Source organism: Triturus cristatus, chromosome 3_1 (genome assembly GCF_964204655.1).
Source record: "Triturus cristatus chromosome 3_1, aTriCri1.1, whole genome shotgun sequence".
NCBI lineage: Eukaryota > Metazoa > Chordata > Amphibia > Caudata > Salamandridae > Triturus > Triturus cristatus.
The window spans coordinates 223903782-223925657 of record NC_140583.1 but is presented as its reverse complement, the minus strand read 5'-3'; the positions used below and the strand labels follow the sequence as shown (position 1 = coordinate 223925657).

General features: G+C 43.7%; 1 protein-coding gene across 1 annotated transcript in view; it reads right to left on the bottom strand.

Moving 5' to 3' along the window:
• DAPK2 (death associated protein kinase 2) overlaps positions 1–21876 on the bottom strand; it is a 409280-nt gene that overhangs the window by 163951 nt on the left and 223453 nt on the right. The window contains exon 3 of the mRNA XM_085643726.1: positions 18677–18898. Coding sequence (XP_085499852.1) covers positions 18677–18898 — 222 coding nt within the window. The remainder of the gene's footprint in view (positions 1–18676; positions 18899–21876) is intronic.

Below are 21876 nucleotides of genomic sequence, written 5' to 3'. Positions count from 1 at the left end.
TGACAATCCAACAATAAGAAGGTAGTACATACTACAAACTGGGACTTCTCTAGTCTAAGGGTCCAGGTGATACCATGGCACCAGAGGCACTGTGTTCCAGAGCTGAGCTTTAATATAAGAACTTTACTTTGGGGGTTGCAGTCCCAAATGTAAATGTAAATGTCAAGGTACTTATAGAGCGCACTGTCACCAGACGGCCACCTTGCGGTGTCGCCTTTTGCGGTTTCCTGGCGCTGATACTCATACCACTGTGGAACCCCTCCTGGCTTTCCCTGTGAAGTGTCCACTCCTTGGCACCCCCAGGGTGAAGCCAGGCATCCTTAGCGCTGTTGGGGCCGGTGTGGAGGCTAAGCAAGCTATTGCCCAGAGTTGCAGCGTGGGGCCCGTGATTAGAATAGGCACCGAGGCGAGAATAGACAGGTCCGAGGAAATTGAGCCCGAGCCCCGCAGAGGCGGGAATCGAACCCTGGTCCCTGGCCAGAACTCTGCTTCAGGGTCTGCCGCTCTAACTATTGAGCCACACTCCTCCTTCGTATCAATCGAACTGATTGAGTTCTAGATTGCAGATGATTATAGAAGGAGGAATGCATTGGAATATCAACCCCACCCAATGACTGCTGATGACCTGACATGGCACAAAATCAATGGGGTATACATCAAATACCCCTCCACCTTCTGGGCAAGCAAATATGATATCATACAATAAGTGATGTGGAGGGATGGATACATTCAAAGTAGACATAGGGTACGACAAATTACTCCTATTTCTTGGTGCATAATCCCATCTTATTTATATACGTCTCAAAAAGCTACATATCATCGGTCATGCTGATGTTATCTGATCTTAGCTTAAAACCCATTGGTCCAAAATGCCAAAACCATCATAGGGTTAAGAAATGGAACAGCAGGAAATGCAGGACCAGCGCTGAGGCTGGCATGGATCTCTGGTGGCCTTTCAACCTTTCCGTCACAAACTACCAATATTTATTGTTCACATTCAACATGTTGTGTCTGTTAGATTGGCATGTGTATGACAATGAACGGGCCGCATACTACCACCAGGAGATAGTAATCTTTAGAATCAACCTTTATAGGAGGTCAGAGAGCTGTAATGCGTGTTTGTGTACACTCAAGTCTGCAAAGATTAGCCAGCTCACTCCTAATATTCAGCTGACTGGTGATAGGGCCATGTTGGTGTGGTGTGGACAAATGCAGTCATTAATTGCGTGCATATTTATCGGAGTTCACTTTTCTGGTTGTAAACGCAAATTTGGGAGCCCTCTAAAGCGATCTTAACTATCCACTGACTGTTCAATTTTTGGCCAGATTTTGTAATGAAGCAAACTTTCACAAAACTGAACAACTGTGGTGGATAACAGCTCAGGCAGCAGCCTCCAGTGTTGCCAATTCTGCTAAAAGGGGTTTATCTTTATTCCTGGTGCCAGGCTGTGGTCAGGGTATCTGTGGTTGAATCTGCTGGCTGCTAGAAGTACACAATTTCCTCCCCAACTTCTTTCTCTACTGACAGCTACATTTTCTAAAGAAGGGAAATTGTATATTACATGCTTGCCTCATTTATGTAGAAGTCTGCTGAATGATAGGCCTTTATTCTTACAAGATTGTGGCGGATGGCAGCATGCACATGTCTAGCAGACTACATGCAACCTTGTGCACCCTGTCCAACACTTGTCTATCTCAGGTGGTGGAATGTCCAAGCCATCTGCAGCACCGTACCGGCAAGAGGCTTCCTTACAGGTCCGGCTGAAAGGGTAGATAGTGCAGCTTTTGTTCCAGGCCCTGCACTGAAAACACAATGACAACTAGACCTTAATTTTATACTTTGAGAATTACAACGCCTCAGCGCTAAGAATTCCTTGGTATGAAGTTGGAGCACAGTTGGCCACATTTGGTCCTGGGTTAGATTAGAAACTAATACAGTCTCCAATTGGTAATGCACCCAGGAGTAGGTTGGCTCAAAAATAATTGAGAGGACAATATCATGGAAAGTGCACTGGACACTAATTATTCAATTGTTACAGTTGACAGGTGATCTTGTGTATCACCCTGACATCACAGTAGTAGGGAGGGTACTCCCTGAGGAGAGCACAACAATCATTGGTTAAGAGTATTTTTGCCCCTTGCGGATTAGCTGGCCACCTTCGACCTCAAAGGAGCTCAGAGCCATTCCGAGGTAGACTGTTGTAGAGGAAGGGTGTGTGTTGCCAGGTTTCCATGCTTGGCCACATACTTTGCCTTGTGGTGCTACTACGTTACTGGAGGGGACAAGAGAGCCAGAGCTAAAGTGTGGACTCCAGGTAGGAGTATCAGAGACATCCTCTTTAACCAAGTCAAGAGGTCCCAGAGGTTTAGGAAGCATAGTGCCTGTCTATATAGGCAGGAAGAAACATCATCTATCAAGTGTTTGGACAGCCAGCCTAATCATTCCCTTGCCAGAAGGATGTATGGCGGAACCACGTATGCCATTACCACGCAAGCCTTTATCACACATCCATTACCAAGCAATGCCTCTACCATGCATTGCCTTTATCACGCAAGTCATTACCGCATATATGCCTTCACCACACATTCCTATCCAACGAAAATGTAAGTAAATTGCAGGTAAGTGAAAACTCTTTGTGTATATACACCCCTGTGTATGAATGACACCCCTGGGTAAAGGACCACTGCTAGTCTGCTAGACATATATTTTGCTCCCAGTGCCTGGATGAATGTGCACAGCATTGTGGCTCTTTATATGGTCGAGGTCGAGGGATGTTTTCCACCTCACTCCCGTTCATTGCCCGTCATTGCATTAAAATAGCCTCTGCTCCATTTCTACATGCACTATTTGAGACAAATTACTGCATACAATATACTATAGTCTAAAAGCACAGTGTTTCCCTCAGAGAAAGTCATAAACCTGAGCTTCCTGGGCATAAGCAATCAAAAGGCATACAATTTGGCAATAATAGAATGTATTAACATTTAGAAGATTGAACCAAATTTAAGCAAATATACAACTCAACAAATGCACAATGGGTGCTCCAGTTGAAGGCAGAGGTGAAAGTGACATATATGAATAATTGTGCGCTAAATGTGAAAAGAACCAGATTAGAAACTCTGTAGACATATTCAGAATACTACTTTAAATCTTGACTCAGATTTAGAGTACAATTGGGCGAATGGCAATAAATTACAGTCTACATGTCATAGAGTCAATGTTTCGACCCCTATGTGTTATTATAGAGTAATCTTCATCAGGACTAAATTGCAACCAGTGCGCATGTTAACTGTTTATGCCAAGGAAGCTCAGGCTTATGCCTTACTCTGACAAAACCACTGTGCTTTTAGAATATTGATTACCCATGTTCCCAGGAATACTGGGTTGCCCCATATTTGGTTCTAGATTTACAATATACTATAAATACAGATTATGGGCTCAATCTCTCAATTGCCTTGTGGTTGATTAAAAGAGACATATGCAAGCAACATGGTTCAGGAGTTAAGTTTTCATTTCTTACACCCTAATTCATTATATAATATTTTCAACAGTATTACACAGGAACTAGTAGAAACAAAGTGTGTTTGCACAGAGCTTTGTGAAGCCAGCATTTTAAAAATATATGCCGCAAATGAATGCATAACAGGCTGACTGATTAATTGCATGATAGCAACAGTCATCAAGAAAAATAAGTAGAAGCAGATAAAACAAAATGGTGAAAACATTCATAAGAAATTGTAGAGGTTACTGTTGCACTTGCTGTCAGAACCCCCCCTTTCAGGAGGGCCATGGGGCTACTAATCCTAATCATGGGGGTTGAATAGAATCATTGTACCCCTGATGCCCTGGGCCCAATCTACTATTGGTTCAGAACAATTGGGTCAAGTACTGGCCCGTCCTGAGTTGACTCCCAATAGTAGCTCGGGACAAGCAGACTAAGGCACCTCAGGGAGAGGTAGATGCCAGAGCTGCCAATTTTGGAACTGGGGAACCAGGTTCGATTTTCGGTGTCGGCTGAACATCCTGTGATTATGGGCAAATCCCTTAATCTCTCCATGTCTACAAAAATTAATGTGTCCTTGTGTAATGTAACAGCTGCTTGTGTAAAGCTATCCAATACCTTAGGGTCGTGTTCGCACTATATAAAACTGCAAAAACATTCTAAAAGCTCTAAATTAAAATGGGAGAAACAGAAAGACAAAAACTACAATGTTGGAGCAGAAGACTTATACCAGCTTTCATAATCCCTGAAACACTTCATTGTCTTCAATGGCGCTTCCGTCAATCCAGTGTTCTAATCTGATTTTCAATCCCTTTTGTTTATTTTGCTAGCCATGTGAATGTAGCAGAATGGGCAATCAGAAACTTCAGTGAATATGGGCTCAAGGGACTCTCGAGCTGATGCACTCAATACTTGATCTCTGAAGGCCATATCATTACTATAAGATTGTGAAGGTCTTGCTAGGGCAGCAGTATTGTATAAGGGGCCTGATCTGATAATGTGCAGCTACCGTCTGTGGTGGAGAGAATCAAAGACAACAACTGTGCACTGGCCAGGAAAGAGTTGATTCTTCTATATGTTAGGTGCACACTTGGAAGGAATGTATTTATGCTTTTCCGTAGTGTGCTGTGATATTCAGACATGAAAAACTAAATCTTGTCCCAGGGCGTGTGATGCTCGTGGTACATTTTCTCTATCAAGTGATCCGTCTTCTATAGAACAGAATGGAGATGTGCAATAAAATTGGCTCAAATTAACATATCGCGCCTTGAAAGCTCAACCAAGACTGGGACCACGTTTAAATCAAGCCCTTCCCTTCTTTTCCCATACTAGGGCCATATATTAAAAATAGAGAGATGATGACTGGGCCCCATGTGGTCTAACTCCCACCCATCTTCAATTTACATCTCAGCCTTCCGATTCCAGATTAATGGGTACTTTAATCAATATTGCTACTCCTTTAATCTTGCCAGGTCTTGGAGAATGTACAGCAAGGGGAACAACATGAGTGGAATCACTGGGAATCTACAGCCAGAAGGTGGGTCTCATAGAGTAATGCAATATCTACCTCCTTTAGTCTGGGCTCAGCCACTACAGCGTCCTGCATTTCATAGGAGAATTCAAGCCCCGAATGTTTACAGTTATTATTGAAAGTGGTGTCATAACACTTTCAAGTATACTGTCTGTGGTCTCAATTTCGTGACGACTAGTGCCTCCTTACACGTTCTTAAGAGACCTCTTTGGATTGTGTGGGGAGGAGGGAGAACGCTTCATGTCTGCTCTCATTCATTTTCCCATGGTGTCATGCTGTCATCTCCCTGCATTTGTTTTTTGGAGCTCCTCTGCAACATAACAAATACATCAATCAATGACATCAACCAAAAAAGTGTGTTAAATCGATTATGAAAAACAACCTTAAAAATGTACCTCCTACATCAAAGGCTGAATCACCAGTGCGCACCCGGCCCAACTTGTAAGGATCAGTCATTGCCCAGAACTCCCAACCCTCCCTCCCAACCAAAGCAAATCTAACAAAATTATAAATGGACAATTTAAGCATCTATATCAAAACTCAATTATGTGCTTTGATATCAAATGAAACATCCCTTTTCTACCTAACTGTAATAATAAAGCTTAAAAACGATAAAAGTAAGTTTGTCTCTCATAGGGTTTGACCCAGTCCCCTTCAGAAGAGTCTCTGAGGGGGGCTTTGTTCTTTCTATCACCTCCGGCACAGTGCTGCTCTCACTTCTTTTTAGGTCTCGCCTATCTATTGCGTTTATGCAATCGCTATGCGAGACTCTAGTAAGAGGGGCATTTCAAAATGCTCCCAAAAGTGGATTGCATGGCGAGCACGCGCACAATCATGTGCATCGTGTCGCCATGCAATCCGTTTGGGGAAGCGCTTCAGCCCACTGGCGCGTGCACGTGTAGCCACAGCCTCGGCATCATACTTCGAAGGGTCTGCTCCCCCGCCTGGAATGCACTCCCCCGCATGCCGAGAGATTGTTTCCTCATGGCGCCTCTCACAACTGTCCCTCCCCCACCACAGGGCTAGTCTCACGGACGCATTGCCATCCATCGATTTCACTTTCATGCCTGTGTTCTCTTTGCCTTTCAGCACACAGCCCGCCCTCCCCCTCCGTGTTTTCTTGCAGCTTTGAGTCTCAAACAACCAAAATAATAAGTTTGCCCTGCACGCTTTCTGCGCTTACAAAGTTAACATATGCCGCGCTCATTCCCTTTTCATCCTTCTAAGGTCGATAACATTAGCTCCATTAATTCTGCGTCTAAGGATTTAAATAACCATATGTTTTCTTGCAACTTTATGCACTTCGCACACACAGCCCCTCTGCTCACACACACAGGCATCAAGGCAGCAACAGAATGCTCTGAGCCCCACCAGTGTTTGCCACACACATATGCCTCTCGCATCTCGTGTTTTCTTCCAGCTTTGGCCCGTGTTCTCTTTGCCTTTCAGCACTCAGCTTCCCCGTAACCACCATTTAACTAACATCCTGCCACACTCATTCCATTTTCATCCTCGCTTTCACGTTCATGCCCGTGTTCTCTTTGCCTTTCAGCACACAGCTTCTCCGTAGTCACCATTTAACGACCATCCTGCCACACTCATTCCATTTTCATCCTCGCTTTCACTTTCATGCCCGTGTTCTCTTTGCCTTTCAGCACACAGCTTCTCCGTAGCCACCATTTAACGACCATCCTGCCGTAAACACCATTTAACTACCGTCCTTTTAGTTAAAATAAAGGAATTGCCTCTAAGGGTTTAAGGAACCATAGAAATACAAGGCAAGGCACACACTCTGAATGCCACTCAGAGCCACATAATTACATGTCACATAACTACAATGCACTCAATACAACAGACACTCCAAAAACCAATCAGTGCCACATAGTTACACACCACATAATTACACAGCGCTCAATGCCACATAAACTTCAAATACCACTCAGCGCCACATAATTACACACCACATAATTGCACTACACTCAATGCCACATGCTCTCCAAATAACACTCAGTGCCAATTAATTACAATGCAAACAATGCACAATACACTCAAAATAAGACTCAATGTCACATAATTACACGCCACTAAAATCAACATACACTCCACACAAAACCACTCAGTGCCACATAATTATATTCTACATAATTACACTCTATCTATCTATCGCCCTCACTCTCTATCTATCTATCTATCTATCTATCTATCTATCTATCTATCTATCTATCTATCTATCTATCTATCTATCTATCTTATCTATCTATCTATCTTATCTATCTATCTATCTATCTATCTATCGGACTATTGCACTCTATCTATCTATCTATCTATCGCATCACCACAGCATCACTTAGCAGCACCACAGCATCACTCAAGGGCACCACTACATCACTATGCGCTACTACAGCATCAATTAACACCACAGCATCACTCAACACCACCACAACATCACTCACCGCCCCCACAGTATCAATCTGTACAACCATTCAACAACAACTGGCTCTAATATGTTCTCTCAATATTTAGGCTTTATTACAAATGGCACAAAAAAAATGATAATATTTAACTTCTGTTCTTGGATTTTAGGCGCAATAAATACACTTAACCTAATCTTCACAAGAGTTATTACCAAAAGTTTAAACGATTGCCATTATAATTTACATTAACTTTTATTTAAGTATTAATTATTTGCAAAAATTAAAAGCCATTGTTATTTGTAATATCAATACATCTAAGTCACGTAAATATAACACATATTGCATTACAAATGCTATAGGTGTCACATTTGCAACAGTTAAAACTATTGACATTGTACATGAGAAAGCTAGTAATTTCAATATTTTCAATACCAACACATAAATAAAAAATTAGTCAATTTACAATACAAAAAGCTCAAACTTTCCTAATGCGAGACCTATTGCATTGCAAATGCTTGTTTTAATGGTTGCTTCCTTCATCTTCTCCTTTTTTTTGATAAATTGATCAAGAAACAAAGAAAAAGTAATTTCCAAAACAGCCTGGCAGAAACAATTATTACAGTGAAAAGAAATTTAGGCCTACGTTCTCCACACCCCTATACCCCAGCATGATCACCTTATTTGTTAATTGCAGCTCTAACCCAAGGCAAACCCTAATATGATAACTCACATCATCCCAGAATTTCCCCAGTTCTGGGAAAGTAAAAAACATATGTAACAAATTGGCAGCCTTCAATCTGCATTTAGGGCATTTATTTTTCTCCCCTCTATCACTCTCCTCATTACCTAGCCACTTAGCTATTCTATCAGGCATGTAGTATACCAAACAGACCGTTCTGAATTGACCTCTCAATGGTATCTAATGCTGCAATTATTTCCAAAGAAGTGATTTTTTTCTGAGAGGAGGTTACTCCATTGCAGCGCAAGCTTCGAACCATCGTTACTTCTTTGCTGACAAACATTCTGGTAAATAGTTTGTATTAGCGACTTCCTGGTTGCCTGATAAAACTCTTTCAGCAGATCTGAGTGCTCCAACATTTTTATCCCCCGGCATACCAGAAGGAAATCCCTGATTTGTAGGTATTTAAACAAGAGCCAATGAGGAAGAGCATAGGAACTTTGCAACCTTTCAAATGTGCAAAACCCGTTTAAGTTATACAGCTGTCCCAAGCACTCAACACCATAATTTGACCAGATCTTTCAAGTTGAGTCATGAAACACTTCGGGAAGCATCAGGTTTTCCCACGAGGGGAGATACTCGTGGAAAGAGGTAAGGAATATTCAGCAGAGATTCCATGCCAAATATAAACTATTTCCCTTATAGCCTTAAATCTTACTCTTTTGAAGTAATTGGGATCATTAATTCGATTTAAGAATAATCTGCTGTCTGAGCCAAGCGCAAACCTATTGCAAAAGTCATAGTTGTCTCCGGCCAACAATTTACGAAGATGTCCGGCAAATGCCGCCCAATAATATAACTTTAAGTCCGGAAGCTGTAACCCACCCTGATTATAAGGAAACTTAATATGCCGTATTGCGCACTGTGCTGTCTTATACCGCCAAGTGAAACTCCCCAGAGCCACTTCAAGTTTCTTTTAAAAACTATTTGGAAGCCGTAATGGTATTGTACCGAACAAATATAACATTTTGGGTAATATATTTATTTAATGATGTTGCACCTGCCTATGATACTGATGGGGACTTTCTGCCAACTTTTAAAGCTTTGGACCACGCGCTATGGGAGAATCACATAGTTTAAAGCAACAATCCGTTCGACCTGGGAAGATATCTGCACCCCCAAGTAAAAGACTGATAAACAGTTCATTTTCTCCATACAACTTCCACCGGAGGTTTTTAACTTTTTCAGTGGTCTCAGTTTACGGTACTTTCAGTACTTCTTTCGCCTCCTCCAACATCTTGACCACAAAATGTTTGTTCATAAGGGACAAAGACAAGCGGAAAGGGAAGTCTCACCAATAAGGAACCTTTTCACATTGTCGATGGGTTGGGAAGTCCTTGAAGGCTAAAGTCATTGAAAAGAATTCTTGGAAGAGGGTTAGGTTGTCTCCTTCGAACTGGATGTTGATCATTCTTTGTGTTGCCGTCAGGATTTCTTATTTCACACTGAAGAAGTTATCACGTATCATGACATCAACTACAAGGTTTTTACAAGCCTAGAAGGCAGAGAAAACCCCTTACATGTGGTCAATTAGCATGTTCTGGTTATATGGGGACTACAGTATGTGGTGCATGAAAGCCTGTAAACAACCTACAAGTGCTTTGTTGGTGACCACTTGGTTTATTCCCCTGATTCTTAAGTTGCTCCATTGGGAAACGTTTTTTCCGTCTTCGATATTGCCAGCTAGATCTTTATAGTGCCGTTGAAGAGTGTCAATTCTAGCCAATGGTTTATCCTATGTGTGTGCTTTAGCCATTAGGCTGTTCTTCACACATAGTCTAGTCTGGCTTTGACCTTTTGTATTGAGGGGTGAAAATCAATGAGAACCTTGGTGAAATCATGTCTTAGGGCCGTCATGTCCTTTTTTGAATTCTGGTAACAAGAGCTGTATGTCCCCTTTTGGGGAAACCATCAGAACACCGCGGTCTTAACAACACGTGTTCTGACTACGCAAGCACAACCGTGCTTGCCGTAACCACACATATGCTTTAACCACACATATGCTTTAACCACGCATATGCCTTAACCACGCATATGCATGGTTAAGGCAGTGCGCAGTCTAGGTGCTGGCTAGACTGAAGACAGTGAAGACAGAAGCAGGAAGGTGCCAGGAAGAGATGCGGTGAGGTAAGTGGGGCTGGGGGAGGGGTCGTTTTCAGGGCTGGGGGTGCTGGGTGGGATGGTTAGGGCAGTTTTAGGGACAATGCGGGTGGGCCGGGTAGTATATGTAAAGGGGCAGGGTTTTAGTACTTGGGGCAGGAGGAGGAGAATGGGTAGTCGGGGGTAGTTTTTAGGGCTGAGGGTCGGGGTAGGTCTCACGGAAGTGGGAGGGGAATGGGTAGTTGGGGTCGTTTTTAGTGCTGGGGGGTCGGGTAGGTTTCAGGGCAGTGGAAGGGGTTGGGTAGAAGTAGGGACAGTGCGGGGTGGGGGAGGGTCAGGATAGTGTATGTAAAGGTGCAGGGTTTTAGGCCTTAGGGCAGGGGGAGGGAAATGGGTCGTCTGGGTAGTTTTTAGGGCTGGAGGTGTCGAAGTAGGTCTCAGGGCAGTGGAAGGGGTTGGCGTAGTTTAAGGGACAGTGCAGGGGTAGGAGGGTTCGGGGTAGTGTAAGTAAAGGGGCAGGGTTTTAGGCCTTATGGCAGGAGGAGGGGAATGGGTAGAGTCAGCGTGGGGGTGTGGAGGTTGGTGTAGTGTTTGTAAAGGGGTAGGTACATCACGGGTTTCGGGGGGTGGAGCGGGTTGGGGTAGTGGCGACCTTAGCCACACATACCCCTTTACCATTCATGCCTATACCACGAAATTGCATGGTAAAGGCATGCGCGGTAAAGGAATGCATGGTTACGACACATTTGTGGTAGAGGCATGAGTGGTTTAGCCATGTGTGCCTCTATCATACAACCCCCATTTTTTGAAGTACTTCCTTGAAGTTTCAAGATGAGTTGATTTGTCCATGGCTGACTGCCCTGTATATTTAACATCCGTATTGTCTTATTTTGAATTATTTTGTGTCAATAGCATATCTTCTATTTGAGGGAGATTTGGGAGGCTGCCGCTTCATCACCCACAATGGACGGCATGCTATTAATTGTGAAGCTGAGTTAATTGTCAGCTAACGCAATGTCCCTTTTGAGAGACAGACTTGCTTTATTGCGGCCTACAAGTGGCACTCTTTTTTTACTGCTAGTAGTATGATGAACAGGGATTCAATAAATTAAAATGTTCTTCTTGCTGTTCTCTAACTAGGCGTGCATCCGTTGGGAGACGGAAGGGTAACCATTCTATCCATTTACACTATACGTGTAGATTATTCGGTACGCTGGGAGACCCATGGGTTATTTAATGACTGCTTTTCTTGGCCAGGTCTTCTCACCTCCCTAGTGCTAATGGCTCTAGTAACTGCACTCTCTGGAAATGAAAAACATGCTTAGAAGCAATAAGCGCCTATGGGGGTTTTCTGGTCTTGCTGGACTAGGGCAAAGTCAAGAGTTCAGGATGACCGCGATGGAGAGCGGGCCGGATACAGGAGCCATGTCCCGCTGAATAAAGTACCTTGATCCTGTTCGCAACAGCGAGATGCGACTGTGTCGATCCCGCACTCGAGGTGATGGGTCGATTTCCTTCATGCAGTAATGGTAATGCATCGGTTCCGAAGTCGATGCGCTGAGAGGCTTTGGCCCCGTAGATGATATGCCGGGTTTCTCCACGCAGTTGCGGAAATGCGTTGATTTTTCACACTGCAGCAGTGGTGATACGTTGGTTCTTTAAGGCGATGCGCTGGTCAAGACTGCGATGCACCGATTCTCCTCTCGCAACATGGTTGATACGCCGGTTCTGCTACACGTAGACTTGAGATGCATCAATTTTACTGGAGCAAGCAACTTGGTCCACTTCCAATGAACCAGGCACAGGAGCAGGTGATGAGACTTTGATATCCCTGAGTCTCAAGCAACAGGAGGCAAGCCAAGAAGCCCTTGGAGATCCCTCTGGGTTCAAGGCAGAGTCCAGCTCTCCCTCAGCAGGGCCAGAGAGATGCAGGCAGCAGTGCAGCACACCAGTTCTTTGAGAGCAGCAGTCTAGCAGAGTGAAAGTCCTTGTAGCAGCTAAGCAGTTCTTTTGACAGAGGTTCTTTACAGTTTCAAAAGTGTCTGATTTGGTGGGGCCAGAAACCCAGTACTTATACCCAGTTATGCCTTTGAAGTGGGGGTGAAGAAGGGTCTTTGACGTGCACAGAGGTCCTATATTCCTAGCCCTAGGTCCAGTCTCACTAAAGGAGGGTAATCAGCCCTTTTTCTGGGAACAGGACACTGCCCATTCAGGTGTAAGTGGCAGCTACTCCCTCCCATCATGCCCAGAATGAGCCATCAGGATGCAGATGGGCACTCAGACACACCTAACTTTCCTTTGTGTGTGGCTGTCTAGAGGGAATGCACAAAGTCAAGCTGTCACTCACCCCAGACGTGTATTGAAGGCAGGCTACAGGGACACAGAACTTTAGGAGCAGAGAAATGGCAACTTTCTAAAAGTGCAAAAAGAACAATTGATGGACAGAATGCTGACCAATGTTATTCACCACAGTACAGAGATCTGGGCCTAAATACATTGTTTTTTTGCTTCCCATCCGATTCCTGTTTAAACCCAGCCATATACAAATCAGCCTTGACCCGGCTCCCCATGGAAACAGTCCAGCCCGAACTGCCAGGCCAAGAGGGGTGATACCCCGAAACTGGTCCCAGGTTACTTGTTTCTAGTCCAGGGAGGATCTGGCATGGCAGTTCGGGCTGGACTGTTTCCAAGAGGTGCAGGTTCGAGACTGATTTGCATATGGCTGGGTCTAAATTGGGATGGCATGGTGAGCAAAAGTAGGATGGATTTAACCCAGATCTCTTGACTGGGGGTGAACATTTGATTTGTTCCGTATTCCGTCCATCATTTGTGTGTCTTTTGCTTTCTCGCCCTAAGTGCGCTCGATATGCCCAAACGTGGGTCCCGGGCTCACTGTGCCACTGAATTCAAGCTAGCCTGGTTAATGAGGGGTGATACCCCAAAACCAGTCCCAGGATGCTTGTTTCTGGTCCAGGGAGGACCTGGCTTGGCAGTTCCGGCTGGACTGTTCCCCTGATGAGCAGGGTCAAGACTGATTTGAATATGGCTGGGTCTAAACTGGGGTGGTTGGGTGAGCAAAAGAAGGATGGATTTAACCCAGATCTCTTGACTGGGGGTGAATGTTTGATTTGTTCCGCATTCCGTTCATCATTTGTGTGTCCTTTGCTTTCTCGCCCTAAGTATGCCGGGTATGCCCAGCCGTGGGTCCCGGGCTCAGTGTGCCACTGGATTCAAGCTAGCCTGGCTGATGAGGGTTGCTACCCCGAAATTGTTCCCAGGATGCTTGTTTCTGGTACAGGAAGGACCTGGTTTGGCAGTTCCGGCTGGACTGTTCCCATGAAGACAGGGTCAAGACTGATTTGCATATGGCTGGGTCTAAACTGGGGTAGGATGATGAGCAAAAAGGATGGATTTGACTCCGATCTCTTGACTGGGGGTGAATGTTTGATTTGTTCCGCATTCCGTTCATCATTTGTGTGTCCTTTGCTTTCTCGCCCTAAGTATGCCGGGTATGCCCAGACATGAGTCCCGGGCTCACTGTGCAACTGGATTCAGGCTAGCCTGGCTGATGAGGGGTGATACCCTGAAACTGGCTCCAGGATGCGTGTTTCTGGTCCAGGGAGGACCTGGCTTGCCAGTTCGGGCTGGACTGTTCCTATGACGAGCAGGGTCTAGACTGGTTTGCATATTACTGGATGTAAACTGGGGTGGCTTGATGAGCAAAAGACGGATGGTTTTAACCCAGATCTCTTGACTGGGGTGAATGCTTGATTTGTTCCTCATTCTGTCCATCATTTGTGACTCCTTTACCTTCTTGCCCTAAGTGTGCCAGGTATGCCCAGCCGTGGGTCCCGGGCTCAGTGTGCCACTGGATTCAAGCTAGCCTGGCTGATGAGGGTTGCTACCCCGAAACTGTTCCCAGGATGCTTGTTTCTGGTACAGGAAGGACCTGGTTTGGCAGTTCCGGCTGGACTGTTCCCATGAAGACAGGGTCAAGACTGATTTGCATATGGCTGGGTCTAAACTGGGGTAGGATGATGAGCAAAAAGGATGGATTTGACCCCGATCTCTTGACTGGGGGTGAATGTGTGATTTGTTATGCATTACGTCCATCATTTGTTTGTCTCTTAACTTTCTAAAAGTGGCATTTCTAAAACAGTAATGTTAAATCCAACTTTACCAGTAAAGAGGATTTATCATTACCATTCCAATGACATGAAATACGACAGCTGCTCCTTCTCAATCAGGAATTACAGCTTAAAAGTGTAATAAAGAATTCTAAATGTTAACCTATGAGGGGAGTAGGCCTCACTGTAGTGAAAAACGAATTTAGCTGTTTTTCATTACCAGGACATGCAGAACTTGAAAATACATGTTCTACCTTTTACTTACATGGCACCCTGCCCTATCCTACCTTAGGGGTGACTTATGTGTAAGCGGGCAAAATGTTTAGGGGAAGACGACCCTAAGGCTGACAGGTCTAACACACACAGACTGGAGTAGAGTGTCGTAAAGCAGAGAGGCATAGTGAGAAGTGGCGTAGAGTGGAGTGGTGTTTCATGTAGAGTGGGGAGTTGTAGAGTGGAGTGGTGTGTCGTAGAGTAGAGCGGAGTGGCATGTCATAGAGTGGCATATCGTATAGTGTCTAAGAGTGGAGGAGAGTGGAGTGGCAAGTCATTGAGTAGAGTGAAGTGTCATGTCGTAGAGTGGAGTGGCATGATGTAGAGTGGAGTGGCATAAAATAGAGTTGTGTGGCATAGAATGGAGTGGTGGGTCCTGGAGTGGGGTACAGTAGAGTGGCACAGATTGGCATGGAGTGGAGCGACATGGAGTTTCGTAGAGAGGCATAAAGTGGCAGAGTGTAGTAGTGTGGAGTGGCATAGTATGGAGTGTGCATGGTGTGGTAGCGCACTACCATTACAGAGAACACATTTTCAATTGAAATGACTATTACGCGTATTTATTTATTTAATTTATAAGGCGCAACAGCTACCCAAGAAGGGTTTCCCGGCGCCGAGACACAGCATAATGATGGCAGGGGAATACTGGCTGTTCAAGTTATTGTTCGAATAGCCAAGTCTTAACGTGCCTTCTAAACCTGGCATGATTTTCCTCCTTACGAATGAAAGGAGGGAGTGCGTTCCAAAGGGATGGTCCAAGGTGGGCGAAAGATCTGCCTCCCATTCTTGCCAGTTTGAATCTTGGAACGCAGAAGTTGGCAGCTGATTGCGAGCTAAGGTTTCGCTTGGGAGAGTAGGGATGAGCCAACGCTAGAAGGTAATTGGGTGCAATGCCAGCTTTAATTCTGAACATGTAGTTCAGGGCTTTGAAACGGATTCTACTTTCTACCCTGAGCCAGTGTAGTTCACGGCGGTAGCTCGAGACTCCGGAGTTTTGGGGGATTCTGCACAGTAATCGAACAGCTGCATTTTGGACAAGCTGTAGTCTACTGACTACCGCTTTGTTGGAACCAAGGTACAGAATATTGCCGTAGTCAAGCCGTGATGTTATGAGGGCATTGACTATGATTTTCTGAGTGGAGGAGGGCAGCATCCAAAGGATTTTCCTCAGCCATTTGATAATGGTAAGGCTATCAATGGTACACTTGCACAGACACTGATCAAACTATGCAGCGTACAAACAATAATTTATGGAAAGGGTATCACCTAGTGTTTTGATTTGATTGTATTAAAATATTTGTTTCTACCATATTTCAGAATTTCAAAACATGTGCTTCATTTGTGCTTTCCTAATTCTGATATTTTCTGAAACATCCGAATTGTTCATTAACAGACATTTAAATTTAGGTCTGAGCTAAAAAAAGCCTTTTTATTTCACAGCAAGATTGTCACATAAATCATCTCAATTTGAAGTCATAAAAAGAAAAGTAAACACTAAGCTCCCTCAGAAATACAGAGTCTGACATTTGGCCTCTGCCTTTGAGTGCACAGCAAATGTGACAATATGAAAACAAAATGTAAAGCCCTGGTTACAGAAACTGAGCACTCATGGAAGAATACAAGGAGCGGTGATAAACAGGCTATGCTCCACGGGAGGGACTAACTCAAGCTGGACAGCCTAAAACAAATATAGCCAGAAAATAAAACTAAAACAACTGTGAGTTACAAAACACAAAGTCAATGGTAAGCAATGGGTGGAATTCATTCCCTGGGAAGCTTTTCTAATGTCTCCAAGAATTATTTAACAAACCAGACAGCTGCTCTGTCTGTTAGGCTTTAGCCAAAACTGGAAGACTTCATGGCATCATGCCCATCACATGCATTATAAGATAGGGAAAGTGAGTTTATTAAAAATTGAAAACAGACGATCAAATGCCTGATTAAAGAAAAGAAGGATTAAATGGGCATTCAAAAAGCACTGTGTTGGTACTGTAAGGAATGAGGTTATTAGTTGAAGAAGATAAGTACCCACCTCAAATAATAATCACAACCCATGTCAGGGTGAACCCTAAGAGTCACTAAATTAACCTGAGCTCATCCCCTAGGAAGATATGGCACAGAGCAGAGAGACTTAACTTAGAACAATGTGTAAAGTATTTATGCACTACTAAAACAGTAATAAAGTTGAAATACAAAACAATAAAACCCCAATATGACTTAGAAATATAAAGTACCACTTAAACAAACAAAATGACACCTAAATAATAAAAGTCCAGTTAGGAGGACCGGAGAGAAGAATGTAATATTTTAAGTACAAATGAAACCAATAAGCCATATTTGCTGCAAAGTGTTATTTGCATGGTCATAAGGCTCTACATATTAGAGCCTCAACATTAGGGGTGGGCGGAATTTGCGTAAATGCGTTACGCAAATCTCCGCGAAACGGTAAAAAATCTCCGCGAACACGCAGAAATTCCGCGAACACGCGGAATTGCTTGTTCGCGATGCTTTTTTCCTGTTCACAATTGCTGTTTGCGTGCTCGGGGAGAAATATCTCGCGAACACGCATTTTGAGAACGCGAACAAGCAAATATTTCGCGAAATCGCGGAAAGCACACTTTTGAGCAATTTCGCGTTCTCCGCGGAACGCGAAATTATGCAAATTCCGCAAATTCCGTGAGCGGAACGGAATTTACTGCCCAGGCCTACTCAACATGTTATGTTGAGGGTTGATTCACTTCCGCTTGCCATTAACCTTCTTTGTCAAATCTCACAGTCATTAACCACATGTGGGCTGATGCAAAGGAAGTGACTGTACTATGGCCACACGCTGCTCGTAACCATTTTAGTTAAAAAGCACTTTCAAAGCTAATTGATCTGGCCTTTGCAAGCATGCAATGTTTTTTATTGTTAGCAATAGACTTTAAAAGTCTAAAAGTACTTAAAAGTAAATCTGCTGCCTGCTAAAGGTAGCGTGTATATGTTTGCAACTAAACATAAATCAATTAAAACTGACCCATGGCAAAAATAAATAGAAAATAATTAAATTCAGACAAGTGAAAGCAGAGATTGGTACACCATCCTTGCACTGAAGTGGACTACTTTTCAGATGGATGTGCACATGTACACAAGTAAATGCAGTCACTCACAGCGAAATGTGCGAATAGTTTAAGCAGCGGCGGCAGGCACAGGTATACGCGGTGCGGCGGGGCAGGGTGGGAGGAGGGTAAGTCGACAGACGACGGAATAGGCATAATTAAATAATACCTATTCTGTTGTCTGTCGGCTACCCCCCCCTGCCGCGCCCTGCCCCACCGCGCTTACCTGTGTGGCCACTGCTGAGTTTAAGTGGTCTGACCTTTTGCCTCAGGCTCTATGATGGGCAAAAGACATTTTTTTAATGACATGTCAATAGATCAACTGGTGAAGACAGCTGACTGAAAATCCCTGATTAAATATATGTGCATGTATTTTTATCATTTTGTTTTGGAAACTAAACAATTAAAACTCTATAGAAAAGACCTAAAAAGTGTATTTGTTGCTGCGCTGCAAGGAATAATTCTGGATGCTGTTACTCCTTTCATTGATTTGACAAAAAAATCATAGAGTCTCTAGTGGCGAAGCAAACTAGGCAACAATGTGTGTGAGCAAAATTACCTTTCTCTGCCACATCACCATGTGGAGATTCAACGACTAATTATTTAACATAAAACTAAACAGAAGCTTTATTTCTTTTATTGCCTAATCTCACATCACCATGAGGAGCTTTCAACAACGAATCATTTAATATAGAACTAAACATGAGCTTTATTTGTTTATATGTCTGGGTTTTCTATGCCAAAATCAGCAGATGTACATATTAGGAATTGCAAGAAGGTCTCATGGTAAGCGCGCAGCCCGCGGTGACCTCTAGCAACACCTCCCCACTTCCGGTTCCTGTTTCCTCCCGCCCCTGGCAGGAAGCGCAGGAAAGCCCGGCGTCTACTCACAGCTCCAGGATGAGCACCACGTCGGTTCTATTCTCGTACACGTCGTGTAATGTGACAATATTCGGGTGCTGGATCTGCTGCAGGATGTTCACCTCGCGCTCGATCTCCTCGCGCCGCACCCCCCGCCGGCTGACCCGGCTCTGGCGCTTCTTGATGAACTTGGCCGCGTAGTCCACCCCGGTGCTCTTCTCTTTGCATTTCTTAACTATTGCAAATTGCCCACTGCAACAAAAAAGACGCAATGAGAACACTGAGTAATGTATTGCAAAAGCACAAACCCCTCAGTAATATAATCCAATCTTTGTTCATAGTGACATTGCAAAATGGTGATTTTAGTGAGACCTACAACCTCTTACTTCCACAAGACTTAACTCTCATTTTATTTTTTTATCATCAAAATGCCTCGTTATAACTTTTATCCTTATGAATAAAATAGAGAAAATACCAAATACAGATTATCTGACCTAAACACATAGTATGTCCCCATTTCAGTTATAAAGAAGAAAAAAGGAATGTACTGATTTGAAGCTGAAACACTACTATCGGCACAATAATCTCATTGTTGTAGTGGAAAAACATGACGAATATGTTTTGCTTTTACTGGGAAAGGGCATTAAACACCACCAAGCACTGAAACACCTACACAGAATGAAAATAAACCAATTTAAATTCATGTTCCATTCAGATCAGCTTATCTGAGTATTCAGAAACCCGAAGACTTTCTCCAGAGTTTCTATTAAAAACACATAGTTGCTATTTTGCAGGGGTTTATGTACACTGGGCGCATATGTCATTGTTTTAAGAAAGGATTAAGCCTTGGTTAATCGCAGCCATATTTCTTTCTCAAGTCAAGTCAAAAGATACTTTATTTAGGCCTCACAAGACCTTAAGAGCACAGATAAAACAAATGAAAATTCATTACAATTTATCAGTAAAAAAAATGTGTCTACTCATAAAAAAAAATATATAAGAACATCTAAAAAGTTAAAAAAGATAAAAAGTTGAATAGATTGGTAGGCACTAAGTATCTCATTCATAAAATACAAAGTCAAATGTATTGGAAAGTAAAACTAATTAAAATGCGGAGTCCCAGATCTTAATAAGTGCAGAGGGTGGGCAATTAAAACTTGAACTTTCTTTAAAACTATACAACGAGCAAACCACATTGAGAACAAGTAACAATATGCCAGTGTCATATTACAGGATCCTGTAGGCCTGTAGGCAAAGGGAAGTTCCGAGATTCCTACAAAGCTGTCGCAACCAACAAGCCCTTATGGCCTTGTAGGTAGGACAAAAAAACAACACATGCAAGTCGGTCTCCGTACAGTTTTTGCAAGATGGACAATCTTTCGTAGGACTACCCCCCCACTTATAGGTAACAGCACATAAGGGGAGTACACCATACCCGAACTGCATGTAAAGTTTTTTAGCTAGGGAAGGCTGTATGTCATCAATGCTAGATTCTAGGAGGTATTGGAATTTGACATCGAGAAAGGATGTAGTAAGTGTGCCTGTCCTGGGGCCCCTCTGGAGTAAGTTGAGATGGTGATCCTTAAAGTTTTTTATCGGACTTTTCTTGGTGTTACCAAAGAGCTTTCTTCCGGGCTATCCCATAAATCTCCCATATCAATGGCTACAAAGGAATTCTTAATATAGGTAAGCCAGGAAATTTTGCTTGCCCTCCTGAGGTTGGCCACCTCCCTCAATTCCTCCTTGTACATGGATAACTCTGGGGTGCTCCATAGGTGGCGCCAGTAAAGTAGGGGTCTAGGCGCAACCTCCTGTGCCATTGGGCTGATGCCCAAATCCATTCGGAGCGGAGTTAAAGGGGTACTATTGGGAAGTCCCACCAGCTGTCCAAGGAATGAGTTTTCGATCCTTGCAAGTTGTTCGGGTGGCCTATGGCCCCATAATTCAGCTCCATACAGGCTAGCCCCTCTGACTTGCGCCTTATAGATTTCCAACACCGGCCCCAGCATCTTGTGTACACACTTCTTCTGCTGTTTTGCAAGGCCCCCTGACATTTGCGTCAGCTTGAGACAAGCCTTCCTGATTTGATCACCCCACTCTATTTTCTCGTTGAGGGTTAAGCCCAAGTAGTCACAAGCAGGGATTTTCTCTAAAATTTCCACAACTAGTTGTGGGTTCGGACGTTTTGAGTGACCTGCATTGAACACCATATATTTTGTTTTCTGGGTATTTATTTCCAGGCCCCTGTTCTTACAAAATAGATAAAAAGTATCCAGAGCCCTTTGAATACCCATCTGTGATTTTGACAGCAGGAGGGTATCATCTGCGAACATCAAGGCAGGTACCTTGCGGCCCGCTAGTTTTGGAGCGTCTATGTCCCCTCCCACTGCCAATGCTCCCACTAGGCCATTAATAAAGAGACAAAAGAGGGTTGGGGCTAGAACACACCCCTGTCTCACACCTCTCGCTATGGGTATACGATCAGTGAGATCTCCATTCATCCCAAATCTAATTTGAGCGTAGTTGTTCACATGCAATCTTTTCAAGATCTCGCATAGGTACGGAGGCGCCCCTAAATCAGATAAAATAGCCCATTGTTTTTCTCTAGGGACTAGATCAAAGGCCGATTTTAAGTCCACAAAGATCATGTAGAGACTGCCACCCTCCAAGATCACTGTTTTCCAGTGCAATAATTGCAACCTGAAAACTTGATCAATTGTGGACGTTTTTGTTCAAAAGCCGGCCTGATAGGGGGTGAGAATGGAAAACTCCTCCATCCAGTTCTGCAGTCGGTCCAGAAGCACTCGGGCAAAGATTTTTTGTGCAACATCAATAAGGCTAATGGGCCGATAGTTTGCAGGATGGAGGGGTGAACCCTTCTTAAAAATAGGGATTTTTTCCGCCCCTAGCCATGTTGTGGGGATCTCCATTCCCTGTAATATAGCGTTTCTTTCTAAAATACAATTTGGTTAATCAGAGATTATTTAAAATGCCTTGATTTGCAGCCAAATCCAGAACAAATAGTTCTATTCTAGTCAGTAAAATAAATGAGTAAGGAATAGTTAATCACGTGTGGTAACTCTTCTTGCCCTCTCTCCGCTGATAGGAACTGAACCAATATGGCAGGGTACCTAATAGCTCACATCGAGTAGAAGGCGTGCTTGTGCATTACCCACCATGTTCCACATTTCAATCCCGAGCACTGCAACCTCTATTATTGTACATATGCC